We start from the raw sequence: 15,771 nt of genomic DNA, 5'->3' as shown, positions 1-15,771 counted from the left end.
AGGCCGCTCCCCTCCCCTCAGCTCCTCTGCCGGCCCCGCCCCTCCTCTGCAGGCCGTTCCCCTCCCCCTCAGCTCCTCTGCCGGCCCCGCCCCTCTCCCTAGTTCCGCCCCATTCCATCTTCTCCTCGTCCTCCTGGAAGCTGCTGCTCCGCTGCCTTCGTCGCAGCCCGTGGGCGCCTCTGTGGCCTGGGGTGGGCCTGGGGAGTCTGGGGGGCGTGGAGGGACCGGGGAGGGGACGGCGCAGATCCAGGAGCCTGTCCAGGCCAGAGCCCGGGCGCCTCCCGGGACCCTGAGGCGAGGCGAATTGGGGGCAGGGAAGGGCTGAGGTGAAAGCCGGGCCTGGGAGGGGCCTTTCCGGCTGAGGGGCGGCCGCCGGGGGGCGCCCTGCGGCGGTCCCTGACCCTGGGCGCTGCGGCCTCGGGGCGTCCCCTCCCCCCAGCCTTTTATTGCCGTGAGGATTCCCCCAGCTCACCCAGCCTCCCGCTTTACAGACGGGGAAACTGAGGCGGGCAGCCTTCATTAGCCCCATTCTGCAGAAGGGACACTGAAAAATTCAGGGGGAAAGAGGCTTTCTCAAAAAAGCCGGTCTGAAAAGGCTAAGAAGCTGTGATGGCTCTGTGAAGGGCTTTCCTTGGGCCGCCTCAGTGGACCCCCCCACCCTTGGGGAAGTGTTCTGTCTCCATGTACAGACGGGGAGACTGAGGCTGCGGACAGAAGGTTGTAAAGAACGTGAAGACGCTGGGGGGCGGGGCGGGGGGGAGAAGGAGGGACGGCCAATGGGCAGTAACAGGCAGGGAACAGCAGACCCCGGCCCCAAAGCGCTGCGGACCGGGTGCTGGTGCAGCAGTTGGCAGCAGCTTGTCCTGAAGGCCCTGGGCAGTCGTGCGAGTTTGCGGAGCTGGGGAGCGCCGCGCCGCGGGCAGACGCATCACCTTCAGGGCGGGGGGAGCTGAGGTGCACAGAGAAGCCAGTGCAGGGGGCTGCATCTGCAGTCCAGGCCTGGACCAGGGCGCAAGCTCAGCGAGAGGAGATGGATGTTAGAGGTAGAAATGCAGAATTTGGGAGCCGATTTAAAAGTCGGGGCCAGGGGCTGAGCAGTGATGGATGTGAGGAGGTCTGGAAGAGAGGAGGCATTAGGGGTAGTTTGAGATGCCCATGGGACACCTGATACGCCTTATGTAGTAGATGCCAGGAACAAGAAATTAGAACAAGTGTCTTACATGGTAAAAAAAAAAAAAAAGGTGTTCACAGACCCTCTTCTCATGGGAAAGCCCCAGAGGTGGAGGCATGCAGGCTGTGGGGCAGGAAGGTGCCTTAGAGTTCACCTAATGCAGTTCCCTCCTTTTACAGATTCCCTGCTAGGAGGCAAAGTCAAGTGGACAAATAGGTATTGAATGTCATGCGGTGGGGTTAGAGTCAGAGGTGCAGTTAGAGTTAGGGTTCTCCAGCCCTCTAGGGATGTAAGGCTGTGGGGCACAAAAAAGACAAAGGTCTCAAGGAACTTACGATCTAGATGGAAAGAGAAAATAGAAACATTATCATGGCCTTGGAACTGGAAAGGACCTGAGAGGTTAAGTCCGACCTCCTGTTTTACAGATGAGGAAACAGGCCCAGAGAGCTCGTAAGGCTGAAGAGCCCCTAGAAGTTCTTGAGTCCAGTCCCCTCATTTTACAGATGAGGATATGAAAAACTAAAAAAGCACATGAAATTTAAATGGGTGTTTAAGACAGCAAAAAAGAAATCATGGAATCATACAATTTTAGAATTGATAGGAAAGTCAAAGACCATCCAGGATACTTCATTTTCCACAAAGAACATAAAGCTTCAGACCAGGAGGGGATTGAGTGGCCCCACTAGCTGGTGAGGCTCCCGTAAGTAGATGTTGTCTGTTCTTTGTTCTCAAAGAGGACCGATGCCATCAAGAGAGTGATGCCATGACATGCACATGAATGGGATTTTAGTGAGGCAGGGCTTTGCAAATCACCAGCTCTCCTCGGCAACCACCTGGGTCCAGTGGCAAGATAGAGATCAGGACAACTGAAGACGACCCTGGATGCAGTGGGAGACCTTGGCCTTTTGAGGCTAAGGTCTTTCCCAGGTCTCAGTTTGACCTATGAAGTGATTAAAGGCTAGGTAAGAAATGAGGCAAAAGGGGCAGCTAGGTGGGGCAGTGAATAGAGTACTACCCCTGGAGACAGGAGGACCTGAGTTCAATTCTGGCCTCAGACACTTAACACAAAAGCTAGCCGTGTGATCTTGGGCAAGTCACTTGATTCCAATTGCCTTCCAAAAAAAAAAAAAAAGAAATGAGGCAAAAGATAGCCCAGTGTGCCCTTAGAGACAAATCCCTAGTTCCTGAGCTCCCCAGCAGGCAAACATGGGACAAAGAGCTGAGGAATGTCAGAGCCTCACTTGTAGGAAGGATGGAGGGCAAGAGGGATTCTTCAAGAACAGCAGAGTGTCTGTTGTGTTTGTGTATAAGTACCTGATGAGGGATGGCTCACAATAGGTTCAGCAGGAACTCTGATCTTATCTAAGACCAGAAAGCTCTCGATTCAGTCTGGAAAGAATTCAGTAGGCCCAAGCCAACTTGGAGTCAGAGTTGTAAAAGTTTATTGAATGCTTTACAGCGAGCAAGGATCCTTAGGCGACTTGCAAGTTTATTGTTAGGCTTTACATAGGGCAAGAGTCCTTTAGGGGACCTGCAACCTTAAAGGGGTAGAATTAAGGTTTATATAGAGTAATCCATAGTAGAACCCATACCAATTATGCTAACTAGGTGATTAAGGGTGGGATTAGGGAGGAGTTAAGGTGGGGCCAGTGTTTAAAGGTACATGTACTTTTAATGTAACTGGCAGGCGTATTGCCCATGATTCACTGGGAAAAAGCCCAAGGGGGGCTGCCTGGAGGTGTGGTTTTAGGCTTGAAACATCACTAAGTCGGCTAGTGGTCAAGGGCTGACTGAGAAGTGCCCAGTCTGCCACCCATCAGTGTCATGTTTGACAAGATTGACGTCTGGGAACCAAGGCTAACCGAGACTCAGTGTGTGGATAATAGGCTAAGGAGTCAACCTAGATATAGGGTACTGAAGGATTCATGGGGGCAGTGGGACACTATTCAAGGGAGAGACAATAGTTGTTTAAGCTGGAATGTTTATAGATACTTTTGTGAAGGATTCACAGGTGTAGCTTCTTATTGTTCCAAGCTGAGATAAACAATTCGTGAATTGTTGCTGGGCAGAGTTATGCAGGGAGAAGGGGCAGAGTTAATACTTTGAGACTTGGAGGTGGGGTATGATTTTACAAACTGGTTTTACAGACTGATGTTACAAACTGGTATTACAAATTGAGTTTAAAAATTGATTTTACAAACATAGATCCCAAGCAACCCATCATAACCACTACAGAGTATGTGTAGTTACGAACCTACAAACTCCAGGTTCATAGTACAGGGGATTGTCTAGGATGGTGACGTATTCCTTAAAAGAATGGGAGAAGTGTTTCAGGTTATAAAGAAGGAGAAGAAAATCCTGGAAGTTGGAGTACATAGCAATGTAATTCAGAGGAGAAGTAGGTGGGGGTAGCTGGGTAGGGAAGTGGATAGAGTGCTGGGCTGGGAGTCAGGAAGACTTGAGTTCAAATCTGGCCTCAGACACTAGCTGTGTGAACCTATGCAAATCACCCCTGTTTACCTGTTTCCTCATCTGTAAAATGAGCTGGAGAAGCACCTGGCAAACCACTCCAGTATCTTTGCTAAGAAAACGCCAAATGGGGTCAAGGAGAGTTGGACACGAGTGAAAACGACTGACCAATAAAAACAATAAATAGATGCTGGACACTTTCCTTGAGGGCAGTGGGGGAGCCAGTCTTAGAAGGAAACAGCTTCTTGTATCTATAGGTGGCATCAGGAGAGAGGGATCAGAGTGAGGGAGAAGAAAAAAGACTAGTAGAGAGGCTGGTGGCTCCCTGCTGTGGGGCTGAGACAGCTCTATTATTGATGGGAAGGTTTGCTCTTTTCGGGGCATGGTCTAGGATCAGAGCCCTGCCGCCTCTGATGACTGCCACTCATAGCTAGTGCGTGTCAGGACAAATGAAGGAACCTAGAAAGCATTCCGTTGTGGCAGGGGGGTGACTACCTCAGGGACACAGGTGGTGGTTTCCTCACGGCTGCCGGTTGAAAGTCTCGGATTCAGAAGGGGAAGGCGGATTTCGAAACTGACCAACTGGTTAAGAATATGGTGTATCCAGGAATGAGATTTAGATTGTTAAAATAGAGGCATGTGAGGCTTTTTGCCAAGGATAGAGTGCACCTAGCAAGAGCTGGTGAAGTTCTATTTGCCTGAAGTTTGCAAATCTGTTTTTTTTTAAGAGCTTTCAGCTGAAAAAGGAAGGGAGCAGATTACCTATATGTATCTGCCAAAGCAGATGCTGTAGGAATAATGGAGATGACGTAGAAGAATAACTCACAGAGCCCAGTTATTCACAAGAGCCAATATCCAAGAAGTAAACCAGCAATAAATCCTGAGCCTTGGGTGTCTATACACAAATGCACAAAGTGTGGTCAACAAACAAGGTGACCGAGACTTCCTAAAAGCAAGGAGGCAAAAATTGCTTCCTAAGTATCCCTGAGATTTCGTGGAACAATGCTCATGGCTGGAATGATATTCATGGTTGGGAATGGCAGTACTTCTTTAACAGAAATTGATTATCTTAAAAGGTGTATTAGGAAGCTATGCTGGGGTGGCTAGGAGGCACAGTGAATAGAGCACCAGCCCTGGAGTCAGGAGGACCTGATTTCAAATACGGCCACAAACACTAGCCGTGTGACCTTGGGCAAGTCACTTAACCCCAATTGCCCTCCAAAAAAAAAAAAGCTATGCTTATATAATGGAACTCAGAACGACAAAGGGGAAACTATGTTGGAAGAATACTTGAGTAAAGATTAATGGAGGAAAAGCAGAAGGAGTATTTTGACAGGAGTAGACTGTAGACCTCCTGGAAAGAAGATGATAGATGAGAATTTTAAGAGGTGGATCACAAATCTGGCTTGGTAGGATAGAGTAGTGATAAAGGACTTCAGTTATCCAGTCATCTGCCCAACCACCTTCTCTCTGCTAAAAACATCGGTGGATAAATTCTGAACTTGAATTAACAATCACTTCATTCTTCAAAAGGGGAAGAAAGCACTAGTTCTGGACCAGATTCTTACCAACAACCCAAAGATTATGACACAGAGGAAAGTGATTCTAGAGTCAAAGCACTTTGCCCCCAAACCTCCGCATCAATGGTGTGACCACTTAGCTTTTGGGGGCCTTGTTTTCCTCATTTGTAAAATGCTAATGATCATTATCTGCACTGTTTATTACACAGGATTGAATGAGAAAAATGAATTTAAAGTTCTTTACAAGTCCAGCTGTTAGAGGAAAAGTGAATTGGAACCTTGTGAATAAGAGATCTCTTGACTTTAGACTTTTTTTTAATAGAGAAAAGACGAATAATCTGATGTGGTCCCTTGACTTAGGAAAAGTAGATTTCATTGGGTTCACAGAAAGGAGAGGTAGGATCGTATGGCTTAAAATTCTGTGAGGGAAGTTGGCCCAAGAAGGTAGGAAACTTAACAACGGAATTCAGAAGAAAAAAAGAGAAACATTTCAGATGAGAAAGAAAGAAGTTATTTAAAGAGAATGAGATAGATATACAGGGAACTCAAGTTTTCTTTTGCAGAAGTGTTCAGAAGATGAAACAAGACAAGGGACTAGATGACTACAAGAGGGTGACAATGACCTTCCAAGAGCAGAGTTTGGAATACTAAAGTTCAGAATGGGCCGAGGCTGGTCAGCAATGCTGAGGACAACAAAAAAGACCTGTGATTTTTTAAAAATGATTTTTGTCATTAACTATTTATTTTATATTTTCCTGAAATTTACATTTTTATGTGTCATTCTAAAAGTATTTTTCTTTTTAAAATTCTGATTTAATTTTCTTTAAAATTTTTAAGAATTAAAAGAATGTATATATTTCAACATCCAAAAGGGGACTTTTTTCTGTTTGTATCATTGATTTGGAAAGATTGTTGGGAACAAGAGAGTTGTTTCAGGACTAGAGATGGATAAATGTTCCAGTTTTCAGTAAAAAGAAAAGGCAGAATCTACAAACTATATGTAGACTAGTGAGCTGGGACAGAGGGGAGCTTACCTGGGGGCTGCTACAGGAGGCTAAGAAGTGAATTGTGTGGGAATGTCCTCTGTAACTAATTCTACTTGATAACTCTGTACAAAGCTCTGTTGTTTCTTCTGCTAAAGGACTACATGTTTTCAGCACTCTCCAAATCCTGTACCCTGAAACAAAGCTCTCTAGCCCCACCTTTGTTATAGCACTTGTCAAGTACATGTTTGGATCTCTATGTATTGCCTAATTCTATATTTCTTTCCAGAACTGACTGACCTCTCACTAATCTCATACCATGAAAGCCATGGAGGACCAGGTTGTCCAGGAAGAGCAAGGATACCAGGATGATGAGGCAAGTTTAGAACATAAGAGTTCCTGGTTTGTAGACATTCTTCTAAGATGGAAAAGAAAGGAGGAAAGAAAGGAAAGAAAGAAGAAAGGGGGGAGGGAGGAAAGAAGAAAGAGAAACAAAAGAAAGAAGGAAGGTAGGAGAGAGGAGAGAAGGGAAAGAAAGAAAGGAAGGGGAAGGAAAGAAGGAAGAAAGAAAGGAAAGCAGTAAGGGAGGGAAAAAGGTAGGAAGGAAGAGGAAAAGAAATGAAGGAAGGAGAAAGGAGGGAAGGGGAAGGAAGGAAGAAGGAAGGAGAAAGGGAGGGGGAAGGAAAGAAGCAGAGAAGAAGGAAAAGAGGAAGGAAGAAAAAGAAAGAAAAGAAAGAGGGGGCCCTGGAGCAAGGGTAGCCCTTTGAGTGTCTGAGTTCCTCCCAAGATCACCCTTGAGCAAAGAACAGAGAAACCTTCTTTGTCCTCTCCTTAAGCTACCCATAGGGGGCGGATTGGAGTCACTTGTAGCTGACACTTAATGTTGACCATGTTGATTAGCAGAACTGAAATCTAGTAGCTTAGAGGAGTAATCCATACTCTCCCCTTTTCGCTTCATTGTCTTTAGGAATCATTGTTTCAAGACATTGACCTGTTACAAAAGCACGGCATTGTAAGTAATCCAGCTCCTGGGATTCACAACCTTTCTCCACTCCTTTATCTCTCTGTCCAGGCTGACTTACCTCACAGATGTTCTGTGCTGTTCTGTTCCGTAGCGTGTGAAGTGTCTGGATGATGTTGAAGGACAGTGGGCTGTTTGGGGAACCTGAGAATCAAAGACTCTCATGACACAAATCACTCCTCACTATTTGAGGGCACCGTAGCCACTCTTCATGTTGTGCCTACTGCCATAACACTACTTCCTGGTCTTGTTTCTTTTATTACTATTACATATTTAAAATTCTCTTTTGGGGATGTATTTTGTCTTTACATCACGGCCATTTCTGGGGGGAAATACAATGAACAATTAAGCAAAAACATCCCAGGCAGTGACCACATTGGGCAATGTGACTTGGTAATCCCCACCTCTCCACCATGAGCAGAGAGAGCTGGGGCTCATGATCTTTTCTCAGTGAACGTCCTTAGTTTTTCAGTCACTCAGAGTCTGCCTTCCTTTGGGGGATGTTTTCATTTACCCTGTTGTAATTGTTGTACTCTGTCTCTGGCCTCTGTTGATTTTGCTCTCAACATCAGTGCAGACAGATCTTCCCACATTTCTCTGAATTCTTTAGACTAATAACTTCTTACCACACCATAGTATTCCCTGATATTCATGTTCCATAATTTCTAGCCACTCTCCCCTTGATAAGCACCTACCTCAGTTCAGTTTTTGGTTCTGCTATGATGAGGCCGTTTTGAATATCTTGGTCTGTGCTGGATCCTTGTTTCTACCTGATTTTCATGAGGGTATTACCCTATACCAGAGAAGCACTGTCTGAAGACCCCACCTTACACAGGCCAGGCTGGGTTTTCCTCTAAAGGGACTGACACCAGTCTTGAGACTCATTTGGCCCAGGAGACTAAAGCCCAAGCTGCTGGCTTCCTGGTAGCCTAAATGAAAAAGACTGGACGTGAGGAATTTCTTGATCAGGCCTCTGATCAGGGCCGGCCCAGCAGGACCGACCCAGAAACAGGGAAGGTGTGCCCAGCCAAACCAGTGCTATGTCCTCCCTGCTACAGCTAAGTAAACCACTTTTTATTTCTTGTTAGACGGTCTTCTGGTGACTCATTTTGTTCCAACCCAAACCTGAACTGCAACAACTGAATAACAGAATAGCTAGGCAGCTTGACTGAATAATTCCAAGTTGATATCCTTACTTTCTCTTATGGGCCTTCACTGTGTTAAATGCTGGAGATGACAAGAAAAGTAAAAACAATCCCTGCCCTCCAGGGCTGTGCATTCTAGGAGGGAGACCCCGTGTAAATAACTGGACCCATAGGAGGTAGATACAGAGGGGGCGGGTGGGAATCTGAGAGGTAAAGGTACCAAGAGCTTAGGGGAGGCAGGAACGGTGCTGCCTGCCAAAGGGGAGACTTGAAGGAAGCCAGGGGAACAAAGAGGGGGAGAGAGAAGAGGGGCATTCCAGGCTTGGGAGATGACCAGTGCAAAGGCACAGAGGTGGGAGAAGGAATACCGTGTTGGAGAGCATCCAGGAGGCCAGCGTGGTTGGATTGTGGAATGAGAGGGGAGCAGTGTAAGAAACCTGGGAAGATCCAAAGGGGTCAGGTGACAGAAATCTTTACGTGCCAAACGGGAGTTTATATTTGATCCTGGAAGCAATAAAGAGACTGGGGGCGGGGGGAGCAGGAGACATGGTTAGACCTTTTTTTTTTTAAGCTTTTACAAAAAGATATTTACTGAGCAAATTTATCAAGGACAGAAGTACAAAGCCATCTGCTTATGTGTCCCTCTATCCCCTACTTGGTCCCTTGGAAGAGTGGATTCCAAGTGGTGACTACCAAATGTTCCTCTCTCCAGATGCAGACAAATGGCTTCTTGACTTGAAGGACCCCACCTTGGCTGCCAGGAAGATTTACTGTTGGCCTGGCAGACCTGTGCTTTAGAAAATGCTTGGCAGCTGGGCAGAGAATGGACTGGAGTGGGGAGAGACTAGCGGCAGGGAGACCAGTTAGGAGGCTCTGGGATGATCGAGGGAGAAGGGTCGATGGCCTGCCCCAGGGCGACAGTGGACACACAAGTGCAGAGAAGGGGACCTGATAGAGAACAAGACTTGGATGTACAGATAGGCCATGCACAGAGAGCATGTCATCACGTGCCTGTCTTCCCCCAGCCCCTCCAACATGTCACCTTCGCCCTTTGGCCTCTCGGGAAGTGAAGCCTCAGGGTTCTTTTCATTCCAGTGTCTCTTCTTCTTAGTGATTTGGAGGATGTTTTCACATGGTCCTTTCTGTGGCCTCTTGAGAAATGTTTGTTCTTGACCTTTGACTGCTTATGTACAGCCACCTCTTGGATGAGTTTCTGGGACAAAAGTGAGTATTATCTTTTTAGGTCATCTTTCCCATAGAGAAGGAGAACACAGTGCCCCACAGCCCTTATCTTTTCCTCCAACTTGCTGCTGCTTGATCTCCGCCTCCCCCTCTTTCTCTTTCTTCTCTCTCTCTCTCTTTCCCTCTCTCCTCCCTCTCCTTTCCTCTCTTTCTCTTCTCTGTCTTCTTGCTCCCTCTCCCTTTCTCTCTCTCTGTCTCTCTCCCTCCACCTTTCTTTCTCCCTGTCTCTCTGTCTCTGTCTCTCCCTCCCTCCTTCCCTATCCTTCACCTCTTCTCTCACTTTTCAGGCCCTTTCTTCCTGATTGCTGGGCACACTACTGAGTTAACACCAAACAGGAGAGAGAAGGGAAAGTGGGGAAGCAGGCCCACCCTCACTACACTGACATTAGAGACCATAGGAATTCTTACAACAGCCAGTAAACCCCAAAGCTCTTCTTTCTCTAGCCCATCCTTTGTACTAAGGCCAAAGTCATCCTCCTAACAGGTGGGCCTCTGATCAATTCACCCACCCTCCTCCCTACCAGAGGAAGCTCATGCCTCTCACTGAGGCCGGCATTCCAGGCCTTTCACACTCTGTCCCTACCCTGCTCTTCTAGGCTCATTTCATGAATTCCTTCTCACACACCCTAACTCTCAGCCAGAGTGGACTACTTGCCATGCCTGGCAGCCTTTCCCTCGTGTAAAAGGAATTCCCAATGCATCTCTGGCTGCTGAAATCCTTCCTTCCCTTCCTCAAGCCTTTCATACCTTTTTTCTATACACATAATATTCTAACATGTAAGTTATTTGTGTGTGTGTTTTATCATCCCACTATTTTATAGGAGGCGAGGACTCTCATATGTCATAGCCTAATGTTCTGCACACAGTAAGTGCTTAATAACTGATTGTTGAATTGAATTGAAGCCTTCCTATTCAGTCTTCAGTTCCTTTCAGTCTACAGGAGTAGGAGAAAGCCCTGGTTCATTGATAGTGTGGCAATGTGCATTTTTTCAAGGACAAAGAAAGTTCTCTTCAAAAATACAAAACCAAACATATTGGCCACAGCTTTTGCCAAAAGAAGGCACTGAACAAAAGGGACCATCGGGGTAGGGGAAGAGGTGTTTGCTCACTTTTCCAAAGATAGGCTGCTCTTTTAAGCGATCTGTGCGTGGCCAGGCTTCCACACACATTCCTTGGGAGCCACGGCACAGCTGAACATTTGGCGTCCTGGCAGGTGGGTTCTCTCCATTGGAGCCTGCCTGGTGGGTGGGCTCCACCTGGGCACAGCAAGCATTCTGGCAGCACATGGGCTGGGCTGGACACGCACGCAGGCTCACGACATGCTGAGGGCAGCCGTTCAGCCTGGCGTTTCATTGGCACGCTGTGCCCACTCTTCTCTTCCCAGAATGTGGCCGATATCAAGAAAATGAAGTCAGCAGGGATCTGTACGGTCAAGGGGATCCAGATGACCACCAGAAGGGCCCTGTGCAACATCAAGGGCCTCTCTGAAGCCAAAGTGGACAAGATTAAAGAGGCGGCCAACAAGCTCATAGTAAGCCCCCCACCCCGGCCCTTGGCAAGTTAGTCAATGTGGTCCAGGCCCAGTGCCCACCAACTCTCTGGGGAGGGGGAGAGCAGAAGACAGCCCAGATGAGGTACAGGAGTGGGGTGGCCTGGGCCCTGGTCACTCAGCCCTCACTCCCGTGAGAAATGCTACTGCCAGAAAATTCCAGGGAGAGACAGGCTGGGATAGTGACCTGAGAGAAGAGTCCTCCCTTCTTTTGGCTGGGAGGAAGGGCCTTCAAATGGTGGGACCCTGAGGTCAAGCTTCCTGTGCCTCTGGCTGCTGGTAACTCTGGAAGGGCCCAGGTTGAGCCTTTCTAGCATTTTCTGCCACAATCCCAGGCTGATCCATTTAAATATCACGAGGGAAATTCTACTTGTATATAAACGTATATTACATATCTTACAAGGGTGAGGATTAGAAGTCTTCCCCATGAAGAGTAAATGGTACCGATTAACGTACCTGGAGCCAAAACACAATTCAGAGACTCTAGATTTAGCAGTGGAAGGGCCCTTGGGTATCCAGCCAACTGCCTCCCCCAATAAAGCATTTACACAAGGGGAAACTAAGGCCCAGAAAGGTCAGTGCCTGGCCCAGGGTCATACAGGGGTGGGGTAGGAGCCAAGATCAGGCCTGAGCTGCTCCATCCTCAAGACCACCTCTGTTTCTGATCACTGCACCAGGTGTGGGGGCTATTTCCTTTCTCACATCAAGTCCAGAAGACTATACTTCTTCTAGGCTCAGCATGACAGAGGTGGGCTTAGTTTGGATCCTTCCTCCTCCGCAGACTCTGCTGCATGACCCTGGGCAAGACCCTTCACTTCACTTAGTCTCAGTTTCCTCATCTGTAAAATAGGGATGCCAGTGGTGCCTACCTCCCGAGGTCGTGAGAGCCAAATGAGACAGTATATAGACAGTGCTCTGAAGACATTTTTAAAAGGCCGGAGAAATACTGTTTGTGATCGTTTAGGTGGGTGTTGTTTTTGACACATTCATTCCTGAAATAACGTTTATGAATAGAAACCTTTTGTCCCAAGCTATTCTCTGATTAAGAAAGTTTTGTAGGTCCCAGCATTGTAGTCTACCCATTGCCTGGACTTTAGGGCGGCATCAACTTGTGTCTGAAAGACCGGACCCACTGGTAAATAGGCTATCAGTCCTTCAGCCAGTCATCCCTAATCAATGCAATGCTGTAGGGTACTTGATGGAAGTATTCTATAACAATCACATGTTCAGCTTTTCCTTTCTCTCTTCTTCCCTCTCTCTCTTTCTCTCTATCTCTGTCTCTTTCTCTCCCTCTCTCTTCTCTCCCTTTTCCCCTCTTTCTCCTCTCTCTCTTTCTGTCTGTCTCACCTCCCTCCCTCCCTCCCTCTGTCTTCTTATCTCTCTCCTTCCATCTCTCTCTCTTTCTGTCTGTCTCTTTCCTTCTTTGTCTCCCTCTCTCTTCTCTTCCTCTTCCCCCCTCTTGTCTCTTTATTTTTCTCTTTTTCCCTATTTCTCTCCCTCTTCCCCTCCCTCACTCTTCTCTTTCTCTATATCTCTGTCTCACCTCCCTCCCTCTGTCTTCTCTGCTTTCTCTCCCCTTCCCTCTCTCTTTCTTTCTCTCTGTATCTCCCTCTCCACCTTCTCTCTCCCCTTCCCCCCACCTTCTCTGTCTTTCTCTTTCCCTCCATCTCTCCTCTCTATTTCTTTCTCTCTGTCTTTCTCCTCCTTGCCTGCTTTTCCTTTTGTCCCCTTCTCTTTCTCTTCTCGGTTTTTTGCCTTCCCTCCCACCATTCTGTGTAGCATCTGATGGGAAGTGCTGATCTCCCAGGGCTAAAGACATTACCAGCTGCTGGTCTAGACCACCAGATGCAAGCATGGAAAAGACTTGGTTAATAGTGATTGGTCTACACATGTGGAATAGAGTTCAAGTGTCTTGTTCCCACCATTATTGCTTATGAGGATGGGCACTTTGGCATTCTCTGTCCTTTGAAAAACAGTGTAGGAGGGCTAGAGTGAATGAGACCAACCCAATCTCTCTCTGTCACACACACAACCCATGTTCTCAGTGGTCTGTACTGACCAAATGCGACAAAACTCTGGACTTTCCCTTTGAGATGATGAAAGGAGAGAGTGTGGGGCTGCCTCTCTGTGAGGATGAGGATGGCTTTTGGGGTGGCCCATCATTTCCTTTACTCTGCTGCCCAGAATGGTCTGGGGCTAAAGTTTTTGTAGCAGACACAGTGTCCTCTGGGACATCCCCAAGTCAGCCCTTACCTGGCAGCTTTGGCCAGATGGTAGAGGTGATTGACCAGCAAGGCGGAACCACGGGCAGCCTTTCTGAGCTTTTCCTCCCCTCTTCTCCCAGGAGCCGGGCTTCCTGACTGCCTTTGAGTACAGTGAGAAGCGCAAGATGGTTTTCCACATCACCACTGGAAGCCAGGAATTTGAGTGAGTATCTGTCTTGTTTCTCTCCAGCCCCAGGGCCTGATCTTGGGAAGGCCGGAATGATGCCATGTCTTTGGCAAATGCTCTTTCCCCACAAGGGCCCAGGACATTTCAGCAGGCACCCAAGTCCAGTAGAAATCCCACCCCAAGACCCCAGAGACAGCGGGAGAGTTACGAAATCTCCAAGGGGTTTTTAAAGCCAGTTTGGCTTGTTGCTTCTATTCCCAATTCATAGAGACAAAGTCTTTAAGTGGACTGTTTGAAGGAATCTAGCTTTTACTTTTAAAATAGGTGAATTGATTGAAAGGACACACTTTAAGGCGTCTAAGCTGTTTCCCTTTTTTACTCTCAGTAGGCTTAGCTCCTCTTCCATCTCAGAGGCAGCTGGTGGCCCAGAGGACAGAGTGCTGGGCCTGGAGTGAGTTCAAAACCAGTCAGACACTCACTAGTTGTGGGACCCTAGGCAAGTCACTTACCCTCTCTTTGCCTAAAAATGGGGCTAATAATGGCACCAAATGCCCGGGATTGTTATGAGAATAATACTTCTTATTTGGCAATATTTGCAAGCCTCAACACACTTATAGATGCTAGTTTTTATTGTCTTCCACTTCTCCAAGCGTCCTGAGGGTCAGTCATCCTTTCCCCAGTCCTACTTGACAAGACAGTACTTGCCTTGCTAGTCAGGAAGTCCCACATCTGCACCTTTCAAGGAGTCATTGCAAGGCAAGCTTAGGGGCCTAAGTCCTGGCGGCCCTAGCAGGAGACGAGCTTCTCCTGGCTGAACTGCTGGGTTATCTGTGGGATCAGTGTTGCTAGAGTCTGATGCTTCATCTTCACATTGGCAGAATAACGTACAACATTCGACATTGCACATTACAAGCTCAATCTAAGTCAGCAGTGTGCTGTCCTGGCATTTAGGGTCCATTAAAGGAGTCAGAGCTTCCAGGACCAGGCAGATGGTGGTCCCACTGTGTGCTGCCTTGGCTATGGTCTGGAAGGAGCTTCTGCAGGCCCCGGGGGCAGTTGTTCATCTTCCAGTCCATACATAACACGGCTCATGGTCTGAGCAGCTGAGGCTGTGCCCCCATCCATGGATGTGCCAGTCTCCAGGAGCTGAGCCCTTGCCCCTTCTCACCAGACTCTCTGCTTCTCTTACTGCCTAATACTTGCTTGATTTCTGTTTCCAGTAAGCTGCTGGGGGGCGGAATTGAAAGCATGGCGATTACCGAAGCTTTCGGGGGTGAGTGAAACCTTAATATTTTGATATGATTGAGCAGGGAGGGTCTTTAGAATAGACTCTAGAGGTGGGGGGGGGTGCTTAGAACAGAGAACAGGGCTGGAGGGTCATTAGAATAGATTGTAGAGCTCGAGGGCACCATGTCAGAACAAAAATGCCATCACTGAGAAGGACCACTGAACATAGACTGAACTGGGAAGGCCCTTAGAAGATGAAATGTCAGAGCAGGGCCCATAGAACAAAGGACATTGAAGCTGGAAGACACAGGATGGAAAGGGCCACATCCTTCATGAAGCCTTCCCTGACTCTGCTAGTGATGTGGCTCCAGGGCGCCCCGGCAAACACACAGGGGTCCAGTGGGAGAGTTTACATGTCCAGCCGAGCTACCCAGTAAGCAGAACTGTGTGTGCGTGTGAGTGTATGTGTGTGAATGTGTGTGTAAGTGTGTGTGTGTAAGTGTACGTGTGTGAGTGTGTGTATGCACACACGTATGTGTATATGTGGATGGATGTGTATATATTTTATATTTACATATATATCTATGTATGTATTTGGTTTAGGTGCACTGAGAAAATTACTGAGACTCTAAGGGTGCTGTGAAACTTGAAAGCTTAGGAGCCTCTGTCCTAGTTGAAAGATCTTCCCCTTCTTATTTTCCTCAGTTTCTTTGTCTGGACCTCTCTTCTGCTTCCTTCACTTTCTCCCTTGTATTAGAATTTTCTGTGTGTATACTGTATTCTCACCAGAAGAATAAGCTAACATTCTTGGGGATAGAAGGTGTTCTTCCTTCCTTCCTCCCTCCCTCCCTTCCTTCCTTCCTTCCTTCCTCCCTTCCTTCCTTCCTTCCTTCCTTCCTTCCTTCCTTCCTTCCTTCCTTCCTTCCTTCCTTTCTTCCTTCCTTCCTTCCTTCCTTTTTCTTTCTTTCTTTCTTTCTTTCTTTCTTTCTTTCTTTCTTTCTTTCTTTCTTTCTTTCTTTCTTTCTTTCTTTCTTTCTTTCTTTCTTTCTTTCT

At 47.5% G+C, this 15,771-nt stretch overlaps 1 protein-coding gene and 1 long non-coding RNA gene across 4 annotated transcripts in view; one reads left to right on the top strand and one right to left on the bottom strand.

Moving 5' to 3' along the window:
• LOC138156692 (uncharacterized) overlaps positions 1–15,771 on the bottom strand; it is a 41,547-nt gene that overhangs the window by 12,569 nt on the left and 13,207 nt on the right. The window contains exons 4-5 of the long non-coding RNA XR_011167208.1: positions 7,860–9,522; positions 7,226–7,308 (exon numbers count right to left, since the gene is read on the bottom strand). This is a non-coding gene — a long non-coding RNA (uncharacterized lncRNA). The remainder of the gene's footprint in view (positions 1–7,225; positions 7,309–7,859; positions 9,523–15,771) is intronic.
• The window catches only part of DMC1 (DNA meiotic recombinase 1), a 40,687-nt gene continuing 24,990 nt past the window's right edge, over positions 75–15,771 (top strand). Inside the window, exons 1-6 of one of the 3 annotated variants that reach the window (XM_069082147.1) lie at positions 75–191; positions 6,433–6,519; positions 7,111–7,155; positions 10,936–11,082; positions 13,445–13,527; positions 14,712–14,764. In XM_069082147.1, the coding sequence (XP_068938248.1) occupies positions 6,463–6,519; positions 7,111–7,155; positions 10,936–11,082; positions 13,445–13,527; positions 14,712–14,764 (385 nt within the window). In that variant the 5' untranslated portion in view covers positions 75–191; positions 6,433–6,462. Of the gene's footprint in view, positions 192–4,372; positions 4,573–6,432; positions 6,520–7,110; positions 7,156–9,752; positions 10,417–10,935; positions 11,083–13,444; positions 13,528–14,711; positions 14,765–15,771 lie in introns of those variants that run through there. The other 2 variants (XM_069082148.1, XM_069082149.1) reach the window with 2 other exon arrangements.

This window comes from Petaurus breviceps, unplaced genomic scaffold (assembly GCF_028583685.1).
Source record: "Petaurus breviceps papuanus isolate PSGF00001 unplaced genomic scaffold, PetGlider_PUasm1.0 156, whole genome shotgun sequence".
Classification (NCBI taxonomy): Eukaryota; Metazoa; Chordata; class Mammalia; order Diprotodontia; family Petauridae; genus Petaurus; species Petaurus breviceps.
Note: the sequence above shows the minus strand (reverse complement) of the source record. Positions and strands in the feature narration are given on the sequence as shown.